Raw genomic sequence first — 21,530 nt, forward strand, 5'->3', positions numbered from 1 at the left:
TAAGTGCTGTATCTAGGTGCTAGTGAGTATATGCCTTTCAGCCTTTTTGAAAGGTTAATAAAATGAGTTGTTTTAGTCACATATATTGACTATCTTTGTAGAAGGCAAATATTTATTCATTCACTTTAATATTAATTGAAATGAAAATTCATATTCATTTTTTTAAGTCCTTACTTTTGACTTAGCTTCCAGGAAAAAAGACAACTAAACTTTGGGTTCCAGATGAAGAAGTTTCTCCTGAGACAATGGTCAAAGTAAGTAATATGCATAGATCTGTTGATTTTAATGTACTTAATATACTGTAATATTATTGAATGTGTAAACATTTCTATTTCTGTTGTAAAGTTAGGGCTATGAAAGTCATATATTTCTATTTATTTTTTGGCGTTATTTCATGTACTTTGAGAGTATTTGGCAGTAATGAGCAACCTGGACCTTATGGGTAGCAGCATATAGTCTAATTTGAGGTTTTAAAAAATACAGTAAGGTTTGAAAGCAGCTTCCATATTTCTGTTTCTTAGAACCAGCCTTTTAATGGCAAGAGGTAATGCTGATTTCTTATGAACATTCTATTGAGTAAAGATTGTTATCCAAGTTTTAGGACTGTTTTATCTTTTCCATGAGATTTAATAAAGCTATTTTTATTTTTAAAAGAATGTAGCCTGGAATTCTGGAATTAGAGTTATACGTAAAAGATGACTTGTTTCTGGTATAGGATACTGATTTATTAAAACCATCTATAATGTAGACCTCATTTCAATCCATTGCCAAGGTTTGAAGGTTAAGAACAAATAATGTTAAATTTTGTTTTTTTTCTAATTGTAATTTCTTATAATCCCTTGTGGGCTGTGAGTACATATTTGTTTATGTATCATGAATGGACTGTTTTTTGTTTTGTTTTGTTTTGTTTTTTACATTATTCTAGCTTCAGATTCTGATATATTTCCACAGACATGGAACACAGCACTTCCTTTAGTATCTTTGAATGTTTGTTGTTCCTTTTGAGTTCTTACATAAGCCCATTTTCTTAGCATTGATCTTAAGCATCAGTTTTATGTAGCTGAGAGCAGCACTGGAAAAGAAAGCAGGCCCCCTGCACTTAAGTTCATGCTTGCCAAATACACAGGAAAATCATCTTAGTATCTGCCATGTGGCAGACATTGTTAAAGACCCACTTAGTTCCTAGCCTTTGTTGTATAAGAAACTGAAATAATATGTGAAAAAGAGATGATATATATGTCATTTATTGAAAAGGTAAGATGTACCACTTTCAAAAAGATTATTGTAAACATTTAAAGCTGTAACTGGTATAGAAGAAGTATTTAGGGACTTTATGGTTATTTTTGTACAAATGTGATATCATCTCTTTGGCAGAAAAGAATGAATATAGTTTGTAGTTGGGAATTTTTTCTGATTAGGCAAAGTAAGGGTGATTTTAATTCTAGAATCTAAAAGGTGAGATGGATGTTGTAGAATCATCAAAAAAAAATAAAAGAGCTTTTCTTTAGTGAATTTTTTTTTTTAACTACTTCCTTAGAGGGTGAAACAGCTTTAATTTAAAGCATTCTAAGTTATCTTCATATGTATAGAAAATCCTGTTTTTCTTTTTTCTCTTCATACAAAGTATTCAGTAAAAACATTTCTTGATTTTTTTTTTTTTTTAGAAGGTAGCTAAGGAAATTCTTTTAAATGTAGCAATTTTTTTTATTTGTCAATTTGTCTTTAAAATAGATTCAGGCTATTAAAATGATGGTTCGATGGCTACTTGGAATGAAAAATAATCACAGTAAATCAGGAACTTCTACCTTAAGATTGCTAACAACAATATTGCACAGTGATGGAGACTTGACAGAGCAGGGGAAAATTAGGTATGCAATTATTGTTTCAAAGTTCTTTGGATTATACAATATTTGAACTCCTGGTGTAATTATTAAATATTTCAGTTTCTTTTTAAAAAAGTCATCAGTTTTGCTGTACACGTGTGCATATATTTTCATTTTAATGTGCTTTTGTATGGTGGTTATTTCACAACTATAGTCATATCTAGTACCAGCTACTATATATTGTATTTTAAACAATAGATACTTGATTTTTGGCATATCTAATGGACATTAGTATACAAATAAGGAACTCATGTTTTACAGTCTTGTTAATGTCTAAAGTGAAAAGAAGAGATTGGGTGGAAGGTAATTTATTGAATCTGTTTCTAGAGTTATAAGTAAATAAAAATCTTGAAAATCGTTCTTAATGTAAATTATTTAAAATGTACACACTGTCTTCTTTTTATTTTCATTTTGTTTTGTTTGAAAGGTGTAGTATGGTACAATGGGCCCTCTATATCCATGAGTTTTGTATCCATGGATTCAATCAACTGTGGGACACAAATAATTTGAAAATAAAAATTTCATCTGTATTGAAAATGTACACTTTTTTCCTTATTCCCTAAACAATACAATATAGCAATTATTTAAAGTGTATTAACTATTGTAAGTAATCTAGAGATAATTTATAAATTATGTGGGAGGCTCTGTGTCAGTTATATGCAAACACTGTCATGTCATATAAGAAATTTGAGCATCTTTCGATTGTGGTTACCTGAGGTGGCTCCTGGAACCATTTGCCCAGTTTACTGAGAGGCAACTCTATAGTAATCGAACACATGGACTCTAGAACTCAGATTCAAATCCTGGCTCCACCACTTCCTAGTTAAGTGACTTTTATCGAATTGCTTTAACCTCTTAGTACCTCAGTTTCTTTATCTATAAAATAGAGATAATGGTTATATTTGTCCTATCTAGCTACTATGATATAATTAAACAAATTAGTATGTCAAAGGTTTTGAAAGACTACCTACCATGGGGTAATTAGAAGCATTGTTGACAATTAGAAGATAGTAGTTATTGTGTCAGTTTTAGCAGTAATTTAGAGGTTTGTTCTTAATGTAAGCACATGGGTTGTTTAGTCACCTTGGTAATATCAGATAGGAGAATAACTTCCCTTTACTATAGCTAATGACTAATGAGAAAGCACAGGTGACATCTAACTGCTTTCTAAGCCTTTCCATCTTCATTCTGTTCATGTTTTGTTCATAGTATTCTCTTGGAATCAACTATTAATAGCAGCACATATTTCTAAAAGTGAAACAAATAAAATTTGATTATCTGTTCATTTTGTATTTACAACTCATCAGTCTACCTTCTTTAGTCTACTTAGTTGTCTTTACCTCTGTACTCACATAATTTATATGTACAGTGTTTAAGATTTACAAATAATTGTTTTCATTAAAATGTATACCAAATTTGAGATAATTTTGTAGTGATCAGTTCAGCCTTGTAGAGAAAATAAATACCCCAGTATTAATACATTTTTGTCTTCTAGTTTATTATATTATTTTATACTTACATTCCTAGTTATACTCAGCTGTGTTACCTTATTAAAGGGACCATTATACCTTAATGTTTAAGAACATCGCCAGACTAAATGGTTTCAAATTCAGGTTCTACCATTTGTTATCTGCTATTATTTATTAGCTAATTATTTCACTTCTACATGCCTCAAATTCCTCACCTTCAGGATGGGGGTTAACAATAGTACCTCCTTATAGAGTTTATATAAGGAGAATGTATGTATGTTTATATTAAGTTATTGGAATGATACCTAGTACACTGTGTTTTATAAGTTGTGTTCTAGGGAACCCATGTGACATTCAGGAACATTTAGGGACTGCATGGAGTAGGAGTAAGAAAAATTCCTGGTAGAAACAAAGCAGATGGAGACTTGGAGCTTGGAGGGGAGTTTCTGTCCCTTACTTTAATAAGAAGCTTGCTTTTTTGTGTTTACATTTTAAATTCCTATGTAAGATTTTATTTAGAGGAAGGTGTCCTCTACTTAATAAAGCTGAAAACAAAACAACAACAACAACAAAAACCAAAAGCTTACCGTATTAAATAGAAATCACTAGTTTAGATGGAAATCTTTAAGGCAAACAAATTTGTAAGAAGCATCTGTTATCCATACATGAAGAGAAAGCATCCAACTGCTGGCTTTCACTCTCTGAACTAAGTACTATGATTTACCTATTAATAGCTACTTGGAACATTACCATGGACACACTGATAATTCCTTTGGGACATGTTTCTCAACCTTAGAACCTTATTAATGTTGGCATACATTCAGTCAGTATTTTTACATAATTATTAGAAAGATAAATGAAGAGTTTTAAACCAACTAGATCATTATATCTTGGAACACTAAGACTGTCTTTTTTTTTTAAATCCCCCTCAGTACTTTGTATGTGATAGACACATAACTTACAGTATGAATGTTGAATTATCATCTTGTAGTATAGAGCTATAAAGGAAGTCTTGATTAAGGAGTTAAAACTTTCCCCTCCTTTTCTTAGTGAAATATCCCTGTAATTCAGCTAATGTATTGCTGTATTAGGAAGGATTACTTAGATGTACTTACTAGTCTAGTTATAGTTTTCTTGAGAAGAACCTTTCAGCAATTTATGAAAAATTAAGAATAGTAAAGTTTTATCTACTATGCCTCTTTTCATTCTACTTTTATGCTTAGCACAGTGGTTGTGGTTGACTTATTAGTAAGTTAGGATCTTTTTATGCCTAATCTATAGGTAAATGTGTTTCTAAAAGAAATCCATAGAATAATATTTAAATCATAACAAGTCAACATACAAATATGTTTCTTCTAGACTTGCCTAAGAGCTATTTTGTGTAGGATGAGAGAATGAAATGCCTGTAGAGAAGCTAGCCCAGACTTAAATTTAAGAGAATTTATATAGTATTTTATTAGTTAACCATCTTTCAGAGGTAATATACTGTGGTACTCAGTATCACTAAATTATTTACTGCCTTAGTCTGTTCGGGCTACTGTAACAAAATACCATAGATTAAGTAGCTTATAAACAACAGATTTATTTTCATAGTTGTGGAAACTGGAAGTTCATGATCAGGGTGCTAACATGGTTGAATTCTGCTTAGAGCCGTACTATTTCATGTTGCAGACTAACTTTTTTCTTATTATATTCTAACATGGCAGAAGGATCATACAGTTTCCTTCAGGACTCTTTTATAAGGGCATGAGTCCCATTCATGAATGCTCTGTCCCCAAGACCTACTCACCTCTCAAAAGATTCCACCTCTTAATAGTATCATCTTGGCAGTAGGATTTCAATATGTGAATTTAAGGAGACACAAAAACATAGAGACGATAGTATTATTCTATCTTTGTTTTTTTTGGACAGAGGAATACTTACAAAATTAGATGTACAAAATGGTTTTATGTAAACATTTGGAAATCTTATCTATATTCTTTCTGCTTATTTTTCAGCAAACCAGATATGTCACGTCTGAGGCTTGCTGCTGGAAGTGCTATCGTGAAGCTGGCACAAGAACCCTGCTACCATGAAATCATCACATTAGAACAGTATCAGTTATGTGCATTAGCTATCAATGTAAGGAAAATCACTATATAAGACATGACTTTTTATGGTCATTGACTTTTAGGAAAAAAAATTCAGTTTTTTAAGTCAGTAATTTTGATCAGTTTTGAATGTTTCTTTTCTTTTGAAAAATTTGTGTAGAAGAAATGTTTCAAAGTTCTAAAACTCATTTGACTTTTTGGGTTACTAATAGTCTAGCTGACTTGTTATGTGCAGTCCTAGTCTATAAAGTTAATACAAATACTGAATTAGCATATATTGCTCTTAGGGTAAAAACAAGGGTAGGTTCTTTCTAGCCTATAGTCATGAAATTTTCATCAGTACATCAGTTGATCAGTACACATCCATGTTTTATGTGTATTTCTATTTAAAGTCACCTTCCTACACACACACACACACACACACACACACACACACACACACGTAACTTGGTTTTCTCATTAAGCTCCTCATCAACTGCACTACAACTCATGCCTAAACCAAGCTTATCTAGCCTTATGTATTTTCTCCATAAGGTACATCAAAGCCTTCTTGTGCTTAAGAATGCTAGGCAGTGACTGAGGTTGTAGCTCAGTAGTAAAGCACTTGCCTAGCATGTGTGAGGCGCTGAATTCTATCCTCAGCACCACATATAAATAATAAATAAAATAAAGGTATTGTGTTCATCTACAACTAAAAATATTAAAAAAAAAAAAAAAAGAATCACTATGTTCAGGAACCATTTTAAACAAGCCCACCAATACCGACAAAAATGTGTAAAGTATGGAGTAAATAGACCACAAAAAAGGACCCTTGTTTACAGTATAAGAGCTGTAACAAGAAGACGGGACTTCTTCAACCTCATTTGGACTTATGCACATGACACAATTCAAATTTTTTACCATTCTGCACATATTCTTGCTAGTGCTCATAAAATCTGTGCAAGTATTGATTTTGGGGATATTTGTAAATAAATTGTAAACGAGTAGACCTAATTTCAAGCCAGAAGAATTCCTTATTAATGAGTCAAATTTTCAAATTGTGAAATTGATAATAATGGATTCATATTGCAATTTTATGAATTTCTTATGTTATATTTGAACTGTATAACTTCAGAAATATTTAGTATTGAGAAAATTTAAAAAGACTTGTAATAGTAAATATGATAATCTAATATGAATTTTTCATTCATAATTTGGTTTACACTTTTCTATTTTTTTCAAGCAGTTTAAGAATTTTGCATTTATCAGGAATCATTGCGATTTTTCTTTACTTTTCCCCTCCCCACTTTCTTCTGCTTATTTGAAAACTACTGTTAACTTCTAAACACAATCTTTTAAAATCGTATTCGTTTTGTCAATTTCTAGTATTTCAGTCTTTAAAATAGCCATTCCAAATCCTGTTTATTATTTGTTTTAGTTTTATTATTTTTCAGATATTAGAAAAAATCATTTGAGAAATAAGATTTTTGGGGAGCCCATTAACTTCCTGGTTTAGTTTTCCCTTTTAAGTTTGGAAACCATCTTATTTTGTAAGAAATTAAAATTGTTTAAAAAGTATATATTATATTTTGTGGAAGAAAACTACCTATATGATTAGTTTTTTAAAATTGATAAGACATTCTGCTGATTTCTTGGGTTCTTGGTTTGATATTTCTTAGAATATTGGTGATATTGTTCATCATTAAAGTGGAACTTTAAAAAAAAAAAACAAAGGAAGGAGATATATATAAAGAGATGGGCCTTCTTCGAAATTTACAGTACATAAGTGTGTGTGAACCTAATTTAGTTAAAGGTCTACCATGTGTGGAAAACCTCCACTTACCAATTTCTGGGGAGTTTTTTTTCTTTTACAATATTTATTTACATTGCTACCTTAGTGACCATATGTCCAGGGTGAAAATTTAAATTGTCTGAATTTTAAGATAGTTTTGGAATCCTGTGAATAGTTAAAAGTTAGTTATTAGCATCTTCTCACAATTCATATTGCTATTCCCTTATAAACAAAATTTTTTCTAGTTCTGCAATTCCTTTAAATCATATGCCTCTCTTCTTTTTTTAAAAAAAAATTTGTTCTTTTTAGTTGTTCATGACAGTAGGATATATTTTGACATAGCATACATACATGGAGTATAACTTTCCCTTTTGGTTGTGCATGATATAGAGTTATACTGGTCATGTATTCATATATGAACATAGGAAAGTTATATCTGATTCATTATACTATGTTTCCCACTCCCATCTCCCTTTCTCCCCGCTCTCCTCTCCAATCTGGTGAACCTCCAACCCTGCAACACCTTATTGTGAATCAGCATCTGCATATCAGAGAAAACATCTAGCCTTTGGATTTTTGGGATGGGCTTATTTCACTTAACATGTTGGTCTCCAGTTCCATCCATTTACCAACAAATGCCACAGTTTCATTCTTGATGGCTCAGTAATATTCCATTGTTTATATGTACCACATTTTCTTCATCCATTCATTTGTTGAAGGGCATCTAGGTTGGTTTCATAGCATAGCTATTGTGAATTGAGCTGCTGTAAACACTGATGTGATTTGCTGATTTTGAGTCTTCTGGATATATGCCAAGCCATGGGATAACTGGGTCAAATGATGGTTCCATTCCAAGTTTTCTGAGGAATCTCCATACTGCTTTCCAGAGTAGTTGCACCAATTTTTAGTCCCACCTGCAATGTATGCAATCTCTCTTTTTTTTTTTAAAACCTCCATATCTCCTAAAACAGTAATCTGTATCTTTGACTCTCTTCCCTCTCTTCTGTATCTTCCCTCTCACTCTTCACTGTCCGTATCTTGGCATTTGCCTTTATTGTTTTCTATAAGTGCCCTATTGAAGTCTTCAAATTCAGTGATCTTATTTATCATTGTCCTTTCTGTATCAGTTGATACAATGTATTGCACCATTATTCTTGACATTCTCTTGATTTTTAAATTTCTGTCTCTTGACTACATTTTCTGACTCCTTCTTTTCCTTTAAATTTGTGTGTTCTTTGAGGATCTATCCATGATCAACTTCACCACTTGCACATTCTTTGGCCATCTCATTATCTAAGTAAGTTATTACTGTACTGTAACATTTGTTTGTTTTTTCAAGTCCCTGGTCCTACATCAAATACTAAATGGAAATTTCAAACTTTTCTTTCCTGTGAATGAATAATTTTAAATTCATAATAGTTCCCAAATCTTTTCTTTCCTTAGGTTTCTCAGTAAGCATTAAATAAATCCGAATACCATTTTTTAGATCTAAAAGCACGATTTGACTCTTGCTTGTTCTTCTTATTGCCAAAGTCCAAATAATTCTTCCCTATGATAGATCTATATTTTTTTATTCATATCTTAACTATTCTAATTGCTGTAATCATCAACTCTCACTAAGACTGTTGTGAAAATTTCTCTGTGGTTGAATTTCCCTAATCACAATTCTGATCAGGATATTTTCCCACTCGTAAAAGAAAAGTTGCACGTATATTATGACCTAGCATTTGAGAGTCTCTATTGTTAGGATCCAAATATGCACTTTAAAATGTTGTTGGGTACAATACCATTGTTTAATACATACCCTTTACCATCATTTGATTCAGTGAAACCAGACAATTTTTCTTTTATGTGCTTCACACTTGCTATATCTAGTTTTCTTCTTATCCTCCCATTTCCATAATCCTTATCCAATCCTTTCTGCATATTAAGGCTCAGATACAACCTTCTGTATAAAACTTGTTCTGATTCTTTTAAGCTGGGAGTAGTCTCTCCATTTGAATCCTTGTAGGTTTTATCTGTAGTTCTTTAATACACATGAAAATTTGCTTTATGCTTTAGCTATTTATGTACATGTGGCTTACTCCTGAGTTGAAGTTTGTTATAGGTATTTTTTTTTTTTGTTATAGGTAGTTTTGTAGCTGGTATACCCTTGTCATATATTTGAGTAGACAATAAGTCTGAAAGACATAGAGATCAATAATTTGAATTTTAGCATAATTTAAATATTATGTTAAGTATTTTAGAATTTGGTTGTGTTCATGAAAATTGTACTCTCTACTGGTATGTGTTCTACATTCTGGAAATACAAAGACAAGTAAAGTCATGGCTACTGCCCTCAAAAAACTAACAGTCTGTTAGAGGGAATATAAACTAGAAATGTGTTGATAATATAATTTACTACATAAAGTAATTGAACTACTTCCTATGTATTAAAAATAGTTCTGGGATCATTTGTATTTAGAAAAGTCCTCTGAAAGTGTATTAACTGAAGATGCAGACTAGAATTTCTTTTATAGTAATGAATATAACATTTGATTGTAACTTCGTTTTGGGGGAAAAACTTAGTAGTGTTAGACACCATCTTATTTTCTTATATTTAAAGTCAATTATTCTTAATAGTCATAGCTATGAAAGTGTCAGGTGTCTACATTTTCTGAGAGTACATTTTTTTCTCGATAAAATTGTATTACCCTATTCTTTATCCCACACATACTTTATAGTACAGTCAAAAGGATAATCAAGTTTGCAGAAAAACATTGGAAGACTCCCTCAGTTTTCAGTAGCACTGCTTTTTATTCTTGATTCAGATGATTCTCTTGAAGAATTGTGTATCACTCTTGTCAGTTTGTCTTCTTCAGTTGTTGTTTGTGCTAGTTGTCTTGCTTATTTCCTTTTAGTTCTTCAGCCTCACTTTAATGACTATGAAAACCTACTACAATGGCTTAAAGATTGACTTTGATGAATTTGCATTGTATTGTTGAATTCTGAATGATTAGTTACAAAAACACCATCTTGGTTGGGAAAATACATAAGTAGGGAGGGATGTTTGAATACAAATTCATTTTTTAAAAAATGGTCTATACCTTTATAAATATATTTGTGATATGTTGACTTTTATTTATATAATTTTAAATTAGATCATAATAAAAATGAAGACTCCCCTCCCCTATGGCATTAATATTGAGGAAGGAGTGAGTTAACTATTTTATTGAGTATAAAGGTAGATAGATGAAATTTCTGTGAAAGCTAGACTACTTTATTAAAGGTAGAAAGTTGATAATGAAGTTTAAATTAAATGAAAGAAGATATGCAAAGTAAGGATTTAAGGTCAGAGCAAGATATTATTATCAAGGTTTTTAAGAAACAAATACCATTCTAGATACAAGAAGTACAGTACCTAAAGTTGTCGTAATATGAAGTACACCACACCTTGTTTCATGGAGCATGAGGTATTAATGATCATGAAGTTCTTTGTATGTTATGTAAAAGTTTGAGCTTTTCTCTGTAGTTGAGAAAAATTCCATCTGTGTGCCAGTTATTGTGCTAGGATTAGAGACACAAAGATGAATGAAAACATAGTTTTGTCTTTCAGAAACTAGCAATGATAAAAAACACAAACTTATAAACCAGTAAGGTTATATGCTAAATGTTCTACTGGACATGTGTAGAGTGCTATAACAGAGCTTTGGTGGGTATAGGATACAGGTTACATGCTGTTTTACCTAGGAGAATCAAGGGGGATAGTTTAAGAAAAGGGAGTTGTGTGAAATAAGCAGGCATAAGGCTAACAGGTTTATTTATTTATACAAATAAAAGTAACTTGGTGCTTCAGAAATTGATTAGGATCTCTTGCTTTCAGAGGTATGCATTTTAATCTGATAGGTTTTCTTTCTTTTTTTTTTTTTTTGAAGGGCATGATAGTTTATTTTAAAAAATTATACCACACTGATCATGATGACCAGCATACACATGATAATGGCTTTTCTCTTGGGTATCAACATTGTAGTATTTTTGTATACCGAAATGTTTCAATAGGACCAAGAACGTTAAGAGAGTAAAGATCTTAGATGAAAATGGACACTAATAACTCTGGTTTTCTAACTCACAGAATTAATTTAAACCTCCTATGAATCAGTGACATAATGTTATCTAGTTATGAAGAACAAAAGTTCTCTTAGATCTGATAGGTTTTCAAATGATAGAACTAAAATGTATAAATTGGGTAGAGTTTTGCCTTGCTACTAACTGAGAAAGATATATGTGATTGTGTGTGTGTGTGTGTGTGTGTGTGTGTGTGTGTGAGAGAGAGAATTTAGTGCTGGAGATTGAATCCAGGATCTTGTACATGCTGGGCAAGAGCTCTCCCACTAAACTCTCTCTCCTAGCCCCATGTTTATTTTAAAAAATATCTTAAGTGAATGGGTTTATATTTACTAGTTTTAGAAATGCATTAATATTTTCTAACATGTAAATGAATAGTTATTAGGTAAATATTCCAACCTTGAAATTATCATGAGTTACAACATCTGTCCTTGTCAATAGTCAAGCAGCGGTTGTAGATAAACTTGCTTCTGTGTGCCCTTTTCTCTATGGATATAGCACATTGTATATCTAAATTGTTATTCCTTCCTGCCATGTGGATAATACCTGAAACAATTATATCTTCACAGGATGAATGCTATCAAGTAAGACAAGTGTTTGCTCAGAAACTTCACAAAGGCCTTTCCCGATTACGGCTTCCACTTGAGTATATGGCAATCTGTGCACTTTGTGCTAAAGATCCTGTAAAAGAGAGAAGAGCTCATGCTAGACAGTGTCTAGTAAAAAATATAAATGTAAGACGAGAGTATCTGAAGCAACATGCAGCTGTTAGTGGTAAGCACACAGGGAAATAAAAAATATACTTTCCAACCTGCCAATTTCACTTTAATAGACTATAAAATATTAATATTATTTACTGTATTCAAATTGGCACTTATTATGTAAGAAGTTAGCATTTTTCTATAACTACTTTTCATTTAACATAAAGGTCATTTAAAAACTATAAATGCATGGATATTTAATTTGAACCTGTATCTCTATGTAAATGACTAAATGGCCAAGGGAAATAACGATGAAATTTGTACATTTATGTAGATTGTCTAAGGTCTACTTTTAGTTGAAAAAAAGTACAAGTCTTTGATCTTTGTTGTTTGTTCTGATGTATAGCTGACATTGACAATAACAGGTGCTTATGTTCCTGCTTTTCATCTGCTCACTTTACCCCCTCAAGGTTAGGTGATATGCCTCTTGACTTCTAGGACTTGTTTAACAAATAACATTAAAATCTGCCCATTTATCCAAGTCAGAAATCGGAGGCATTCTTTGTACCTTTTTTTCCCTCACTCATCAGTCTCCAAATCCTGTTAATTCTTCCTCCAGATGTCTTGAACATCTATCCTTATTTTCCTAGCCTGTTACATTTCCCTTGGATCATTGTACACACTCCTAACTGTTTCCCTGTTTAAATGTTTCCCTGCCTCTGTCCCCCAATTTTACCCACTGTTGTGCCACATTGATACCAAAATTATTATTCTAAAATGCATTTCTGATCATATTACTTCCTTGCTTGAAATCCATGTGGATTCTTTATTGCTTATGAGGTAGAGTTGAAACACTTTTTCATGGCTTTTTAATAGTTTGCTCTCAGTGTGAGTTTCAAGTTTTCTCTGTTGTTTCTTACTATGAACTCTGCTTCCTGCTATAACCTCAATTACTTGAAATTTGTGGAACCATCTTTTTTCTCTGTTGTCAGCTCTTATCTGAGAATTATCTCTCCCTTCTAGAAAAATAAACAAATAAAATGAGGAAGCCTGGTTTGCACCTTTTGAATTCTTTAAAAATAGTTTTGGTGTTATTGCATCACTGTGACCCTCCTTCCTTTTTTTTCTTCTTCACGTTGGAAAAAGTGAGGGCTATGCAGTCACATCTAACTTCTGCAATTTACTGATTGTTTTTGAGCAAGTTACTTAACCCATGCCTTAGTTTGCTTATTTGTAACATTGGTGTAATTATGCTTACTTCTTGTTGTGGTTGTGAGGATTAAACATTTATATATGTAAAGCACCTAGAATAATGATTAGCCTGAAGAAGTTATCAGCCAATACTAGCTATTTATTTTGGAGCACTTTTACATTGAAGATAGCTTCTGTCTCTGTTTATTCTTTAGTGTGAAATCTTTACCCAGTCTTGTTCATCTTAATACTTTTAGATTCTAATAGGGCACTGAATAAATATTTGATAGAATTTAATTTGAAGGTCTCTGAATTTTGAACTTTGTTACTTTTCTTCTATGCTTGCTCTTAAAATGAATGGCGTTATACAGAAACTATTCTAAGTGCAGCAACAGAAATAAAGAAAATCTGGTACTTCATTGACACATAAGATACTGTACTCCAAGTTGAACATCTGATATAAGTTTTTGTGTATAAGAAATTTAAATGGGATTGTTTTGAATATGAATCCCACTTGTTTTGTATACCCTTGGGATTACCTTTCTGACCTCTGTAACAGAATTTGTCACTCTCAGTAAACATATAAAAACTATTTGAATTTAAACTGAAAAGAATTTTTTTATATTTAAAACATCCTAAAAACTCCATTCCTTATTTTCATTCCTTTATGTCTCTTCTTCTCTTACAAATAGAATCAACTATTCCTATTTTTGTGCCACACTGACTGAAAGATTTACTAGAAGTTTTTAATTTTCTTAGCAACTTAGAATATTAAACATAGGGCTACTCACAATATCAGGAAAAATGGATTTGATGTCTCTCAATCTTGAATATCGTTAGTATGGGTCACTTTTTTCATATGCATTTGAAAACTGAAATATTTGTCTTTGTAGCCCCGAGCACATGGTGTGTTTAGTAGGCATTTCAATATTAGATATGATAGATGAGTGAATAAACTGTTTAATTTATCATGTTCCTCAATGCATGGTATTTCAGTATGTTTTTCTTCTAGCCATATTGTGATAATAGTGGGATTCAGGAAATATAGTATGAAAGAGAGAGTGTGTGTAAGATTTGATTTTTCTAACCTGGATGTTTTTGTTTTGTTTGTTTTTCTTTTTCTTTTCTTCTTCTTTTATTTTGTTTTTTCTTTTTCAGAAAAATTATTGTCTCTTCTACCAGAGTATGTTGTTCCATATACAATTCACCTTTTGGCACATGACCCAGATTATGTCAAAGTACAGGATATTGAACAACTTAAAGATGTTAAAGAGTAAGACTTTTTCCATCCCATTTTCATATTTTCTGATTGTTTTTTTCCCCCCTTACTACTGATAATGGGATCTCAATTATAATTAGTTTATCGATGTGTTTCATTTCTTAGGAGTCTAGGGTTCTTCTCTCTTATTTGTTCTTTTATTTGTCTTTCTATTTTCATATCATCTTTTCACATTACATTTCTTAGGTAACTTTCCAAAACTTAATTTAGCATAATTAAAATACTTTGGTTCTTTTTCTCTACTGGTCTGACATTTCTTTTCTGTCGAAGTAAATCCATTAAAAGTTCTATTCCAGTTCTTATCTTTTCCTGTTTCCTTCTAAACCTCTGTAGTTTTCATATGAGTTGAACTGATAATTTCCTTTACTCACATAGTAAGCATATTTTTCTTTTCAGTAACTGTCTTTCTCCATAGGAAGGAGATAATGGTCTAATTTCATAATGAGCCAAATTCATAACCAGAAAACTAGTCCCACTTATGATTTCATTGGTGATTTTTAAAATTAGAGTTTATGACATTTGTAATTCTTTCACGCATTATTATTGAGAGACTGCAGACACTCCATATGCCTGAGTGTAAAATATGGGGATACTGTAGTATTTAGAAAAGTTTTAAGACCAGCGTAGTTCTTTAAATAAACTTGAACCCTTGGTCTTCTTTTCATTATACTAAAAGATGACCTTTTTGATTTCGAATCAATTAATTTATTATACCTTTTATATCCTAGCGAAGGAAAATAACTGTTGGTTTTCTAATTCATAGAAATTTTTTTGCAGTTAAATATCTGAGAAATCTCAGGAGAGTAAAATTAAAATTACTGGTAACTTCTTATGGCAAAGGAAAAAGCTATTACCTAGTTTCTTTGCCACAACTTCTATTTCTAAAAAATAAGCAAATAATTCTCCATAAATGCATTCTGTGTTGGTGGGATGATGACTAATATAAACTTCAAATAACCATTCTTTATCAGAGAACTTTGGTTTATTCCCTGGCATTAATGATTTGTGCCTCCCCCTGCACTCCTCCCCCAGTATTGGCAATTGAACCCAGGGGTACTTAACCACTGAGCCACATCTCCAACCACCCTCCCACCCTGTTTTTTTTTTTTTTTTTTTTTTTTTTTTAATTTTGAGACAGAGTCTGGTTAAGTTGCTGAGACTGGCTTTGAGTTTGTGATCCTTCTGCCTCAGTCTCCCAAGCTGCTGGAATTATAGGCGTGAGCCTCCATGCCCAGCTTGACTATCTTTCTAAATTGCCCAGTATTACCATGAGTAATTTCCATTCTACCAGAGAGCCAGTCTGGAAGAACTTCTCCTGTGCCTGAGATCCTAAAGTTTTTTTTCCCTTTTAAAATACCTTGCTTCATGTTTCTTTTGTACATCAACTATAACTGTGTCTCTTTCTGTCTATATAATACAGAGAGAAGCACTTTTTTTTTATTGAATAGAATTTTGTGTAATTAAAACTGGGCTACTGAAACTTTCTTTTAATTTTTCCCTAAACTAAGTAAAGACAGTAGGTATAGTTGTCAGCCGTAATTTTTCCTTTCTAACTTATTAATGAAGAATCCTGACCTTTTTATAAGGTGGTTGTAATCTCCATCAGGATTTGAGTCAGTCTTTGAGTATCTGAGGCCTCACTTGATCCTGGGCCCAGTTATTCTTTTAGGCATTTTTCCCTTGGTGTCATATCATGGATTAAAATCACACCATTCTTTCCACTCTCTTTCTTTTTTTAACCTTCTTCCTTGGGGAATCTAGTGAGACTAAGAAGGGGAATGGGTCTCACATATGCATTGCTAACCTGCTGTAATATGTGCATGTGCTATTTCCTTTTAATTTTTTCCCCTCCTGGGACTTTAATCTAGCTTCGTTATGTTTAGAATTATTGTATCTGTATTTAACAAAGATATTTTTGTTCTGTATTTCCTTTTTTTTTTTTTTTTTTAGATGTCTTTGGTTTGTTCTGGAAATATTAATGGCTAAAAATGAAAATAACAGTCATGCATTTATCAGAAAAATGGTTGAAAATATTAAACAAACAAAAGATGCCCAAGGACCAGATGATGCAAAAATGAATGAAGTATGCAATAATTCTTTTGTAAATAATTATGATTCCATGTTGACTTACACATTTGGTTGTGGGGTATAAAACTGGTGAATTACTAATTTATAGATTTATGTAATAGTTTTTTTATTGGAGGCAATTAGATTTACTAATATAGGATTAGTAGTAATTCTGTTGGTAATAAATAATAAAAAACAATAATGTAAGCCAAGGTGCTTATGTTGACAATTGCTTTTATTAGTTTATTCTTTAGACTGGTTAAATGTTATAGAATTACTTCTTATTTACAACATTTAGGATGCCAACTTAAGTACCTACTTTTTTTTTTTTTTTTTTTTAAATATGATTGCAGAAGCTATACACTGTGTGTGATGTTGCCATGAATATCATCATGTCAAAGAGCACCACATACAGTTTGGAATCTCCTAAAGACCCAGTACTACCAGCTCGTTTTTTCACCCAACCTGATAAGGTAGTTACTTAAAATAAAATTTATTTCAGCACTAGGTTGTTAGAAGATCAGAAAGTATCCTTATCAAGAGTTGACACACTATTAATTCTATAGAAAGATTGCCATTAGTTTTAAAAATATGATTCAAGACCAAAGTGTGGGCCAAACTAGAAGATACAAAGATTTAGAGTTGAGTTAGGATGATCTAGAGTTCGTCCTCAGAGTTTGAAACCATGCTAAGAGCACAGGCAAAAATGTGTTCAAAGCACAAGGATTTATGAGTTAATGGCCACTAATCCAAATGGGAAAAAGAATGTAGATAAAGATACTGTGTGTAGGGAGGAGCACTGGGGACTGGAATATAAATTGAACTGTAAATTAAACTCCATGCATGCATGATTATGTCAAAATGAAGTCAACAATTATGTATAACAATAATGCACCAAAAGAAGCAAAAAAAAAAAAAAGTGTGAAGGTACGAACCCTTGATTGGGGCTTATAATTGGTATGAAGATACATTCACAGAACAGATCCTGGAACAGGCCCAAGACTCTGGGAATACTATAAGAGCATTTCCAAACCACTCTCCAAAAAACTGAAGTGTTGTAAGAGATGCAGAAGGTGTTTTCCACATTTCCTATTACAGATTCATAATTTACCTAAGTATATGGAGTAACAGCCTGGAAACCACCACTGTCTTCCTTTTTGGTTTTAAAGCAGTGTGCCAGTTAAGATCTCACCAATATTTGGAGATTTGAAATAGCCTTGTCGGTTTACCAAATAGCTAAAGGGCTGTGTGCTTTTAGGAATTCACTTTGATGTGAGCAAGATAACAGGAGTATATGTGGTCTGTTTGAAGAGTGTAATTAGAGGAGTGTGGATTTACTAATGCAGTCTTAACATATTGGGGCTCAAATATGTTTTGTTAATAATTGTAATTGATTCAAGGTTAGTTTTTGTTTGACTGAAATTTTGTGTTTCAACTGATTAGTTTAGACAAATACATCCTTTAAAGCAGAAAAACTATTCTGTCCTCTGTTGGCTTTTAATCACCTCATAAATATAGTATTTCAATAGTCACTGATTACTTTTTTTCTCTTGCTTGTAGAATTTCAGTAACACCAAAATTACCTGCCTCCAGAAATGAAATCGTTTTTCACTCCTGGAAAAGTATGTTTCAAGAATCACTTTTAATTTTATGTGGAGGTTTATTTTAGTATAATTAATGGCCTAAATATATTATTTTTTCCTTCTTTAAAAATTTTCAAATGGTAGGAAATATAGTCAACTGTCTTTCATTACTAGTAATAAATAATTGTGTCTATCATATAAATGCAAACTGAGATATACAAACTTATAATATAGCTATAATAAAACTCAGGAGACAGACTGGGGATATAGCTCAATTGGTAGAGTGCTTGCCTTGCATGCACAAGGCCCTGAGTTCAATCCTCAGCACCACAAAAAGAAATAAGATCAGGAGACCCCTGAATCCTTAGACTTCTTCATCCTACATTTGAGATAAAAATCTTAAGGCATCATCTTGTATTCTTCAGCAGTGAGAATCTAATTATCTATTTCCATTATTGACCATATATTTTATTTGTCCTCATTTTCAGTGTAAGCCTTTTCCTCCAGATAACTTAAGATACTCAACCTTTATGCTGTCTATATAGTTTTTAATTTGCTCAAGTGAAATTCAGTTTATAATCCTGGTTTTGCTAAAGGATAGGCACATTTTTCATTATTTACATGTAAATAAATCATGATTTACATGTAAATTAATAATATTATTTTTTGTTCTTGACATGTAAGTTTCTTTTAGTTTTAACCAAATAGAATCATGTATTTCTCATTTCAGCCTAAAACAACCAATGTTCTAGGAGCTGTTAATAAGCCACTTTCATCAGCAGGCAAACAATCTCAGACCAAATCATCACGAATGGAAACTGTAAGCAATGCAAGCAGCAGCTCAAATCCAAGCTCTCCTGGAAGAATAAAAGGGAGGCAAGTACATAAGTATCACACTTTACTTTTAACAATTCCAACAAGGCTGTGAGATCTAAAATAATATAACTCAAACATTAAAAGTCAGCAAATGGAAATTAATGCTTCATTTTCTCTTTAACATTGGTAGTCACAAATTCATATTGATTTGCTTGCTCATTTTCAGTAGATACTTATTTATCTTAGCTTTTTGTATATGACCTTGTTGGGGTATTCTGTATTAGTACACATAACCAATTTCTAACTTCAGTGTCTTATATCTTATAAAACTGTTAACTAATGGTACATTCATATTTAGAACAAATAGTTAATAAAAAATGATGAGATATGCACTAGCGTGGAAGGAGTTTCCATAATACATTAATGAGTGAAAAGACAGAGTATAGAACAATGTTATGGTATTTTTGTTTAGAAAAAAGATTTATAGTCCCATTTGTATGTACATAGAAAATTTTTGGAAAAATAGACCAAATCTTAATAGTGTTCATGATAACTTAGTATAGGAGGGAGGTCATTTTACACTATTTGGTACAGTTTGAATTTTTTTTTTTTTCACTATGTATATGTGTGTGTGTGTATGTGTATATATATATAACATAAACTTTCTGCTTAAAAACAATTTTAAAATGATCCATTTTTTTAAAGAAAGAACAAATGCAGAAAATAATTAACCTTATGCTGGTTTTAGCACAAGGACATCATTGTTTTAGCCGCAGATAATTTTACAGGGCTGAACTTCTGCTGTTTATTGATCCTTGCCATGTAATTAGGAAAGACTACACTGTCTTTCTCATTGTTCATAACTAGTCAGTAAAAGAGGGAGGAGATGTAAATGTCTTAACCAGTTTTCTTGAATTTCCATGGAATTTGGATTTGATTTTAAGTGCAATTGGAAGGTGTTGTCAGGGAATTTAGAGATCTAGTCTATGCTTTTTAAAAATATTGCCTTGATGATCTGGGGAGAATATACTATAGAGGAACTAAAGTCGAGGTAGAAAAACCAGTTAGGAGTCAGCTAATAGTAATAGTCTAGGGAAGGAATGAAGAGGGAGGATAAGGACAAATCTCTCATTTATTTTGATGTTAAATCCAGATGGCTTTAACTGATTTATTAGATGTGAACAGCTAGGGAAAGAAGTATCCAGGGTTTCTTTGATTGAAAAACTGGATATATAGTGGTACCATTTACTGAGATGTAGAAATCTTGAGGAGTAACAGGCTCTGTGTTTGTATGTGTGTTTTGAGGGATAGAGTGTGGAAGAGGAGTATCTGAATAACTGTTGTGGCTTATGTTAAAGTTCAGGTTCCTATTAGAAATTCAAGTGAAGTATTGGGTAGACAATTGTATATATGACTTTAGAACTCAGGGAAGCTGGAAAAGATTGAGATTTACGGTTCAATAATGTGTAAACAGTTTTAAGCAGCTAAGGATGAGATAGAAGTCTGCACCTTTATAAATTCATGAGAGCATATACTTGCTAATTCATTTAACAAGTATGAATTGAATGCCTGTTCAGCCAGTCAGATTCAAGTGCTTAGCCTGCATTGGAAAGTAAAATTTACAGAAGGGCCATTCTCACATTCTAACAGGGGAAAGTTGTCAGTGAATAATAAACATAATAACTAAAGTATGTTAGGGTGAAGTGCTACAGAGAAAAAAAATTGAAGGGGAATAAAGGAATAGGAACAGGACAGGTTGCAGCGTACGCCAGTCTTAATTTATCAACAAAATAGTTTTAATTTGCTTTATGTTTCCACCCAAAAACAGAATTTAGGTTTAGAAAGACTGAGGGGGAAAAAAAAAAAAAACACCTGAATTTATGATTTTTAGTTTTCTTTTAATTTTCATTTAATTATGTGAGTGTTATTGTTTATTGATTTAGTGCTGAATAAGATAGAACAAAATATTCATCTTCAAAAATGAATGAGACTTTTCCTCATAAAACTGTAAAGCTATACTAGGAAAGAGAAAAGACTTTAAGGTTATTTGATTGTAATAATAATTATAAATGTCTGTATTAAAAGGCTTGATAGTTCTGAAATGGATCACAGTGAAAATGAAGATTACACAATGTCTTCACCTTTGCCGGGGAAAAAAAGTGACAAGAGAGACGACTCTGATCTTGTAAGGGTGAGATATTTGGTTTGATTTTATAATAATTTTATTCATTGCAGTTTTTACACTGAAACTAATTATTATTACTCTCAAATTTGGCATTTGATTTTCATTTTATTGCTTTACTTATAAATTTGAGTTTACAATTATCCTCTAAACCATGCAATTTCTTTATATTGAATTTATGTGTTTGTCATCCTGATAATCATCATAATAATTCTTGTCCTTGGAATCAACCATGCCTATTCCATACTCAAAACTGCTTGGTTTTGTTTTATTTATTTACTTATTTAACACAGTATGCTTAGATTTAGCCCTAGAAAAGGGAAATGGAATGAGGGTCCTAAAGCCTTCTCCATCGACTTTATTTCTTAAACCATTTACTAAATAAGCTTCTAGT

At 31.9% G+C, this 21,530-nt stretch overlaps 1 protein-coding gene across 1 annotated transcript in view; it reads left to right on the forward strand.

The window, feature by feature from the left end:
* Positions 1-21,530, forward strand: part of Pds5b (PDS5 cohesin associated factor B) — a 193,955-nt gene that overhangs the window by 162,190 nt on the left and 10,235 nt on the right. Inside the window, 11 exon segments of the mRNA XM_047552945.1 lie at positions 186-254; positions 1,732-1,868; positions 5,350-5,473; positions 11,887-12,091; positions 14,368-14,482; positions 16,439-16,571; positions 16,909-17,028; positions 18,116-18,128; positions 18,131-18,177; positions 18,869-19,014; positions 21,040-21,145. Coding sequence (XP_047408901.1) covers positions 186-254; positions 1,732-1,868; positions 5,350-5,473; positions 11,887-12,091; positions 14,368-14,482; positions 16,439-16,571; positions 16,909-17,028; positions 18,116-18,128; positions 18,131-18,177; positions 18,869-19,014; positions 21,040-21,145 — 1,215 coding nt within the window.

The sequence above is a fragment of the Sciurus carolinensis genome, chromosome 5 (genome assembly GCF_902686445.1).
Source record: "Sciurus carolinensis chromosome 5, mSciCar1.2, whole genome shotgun sequence".
Lineage (NCBI taxonomy): Eukaryota > Metazoa > Chordata > Mammalia > Rodentia > Sciuridae > Sciurus > Sciurus carolinensis.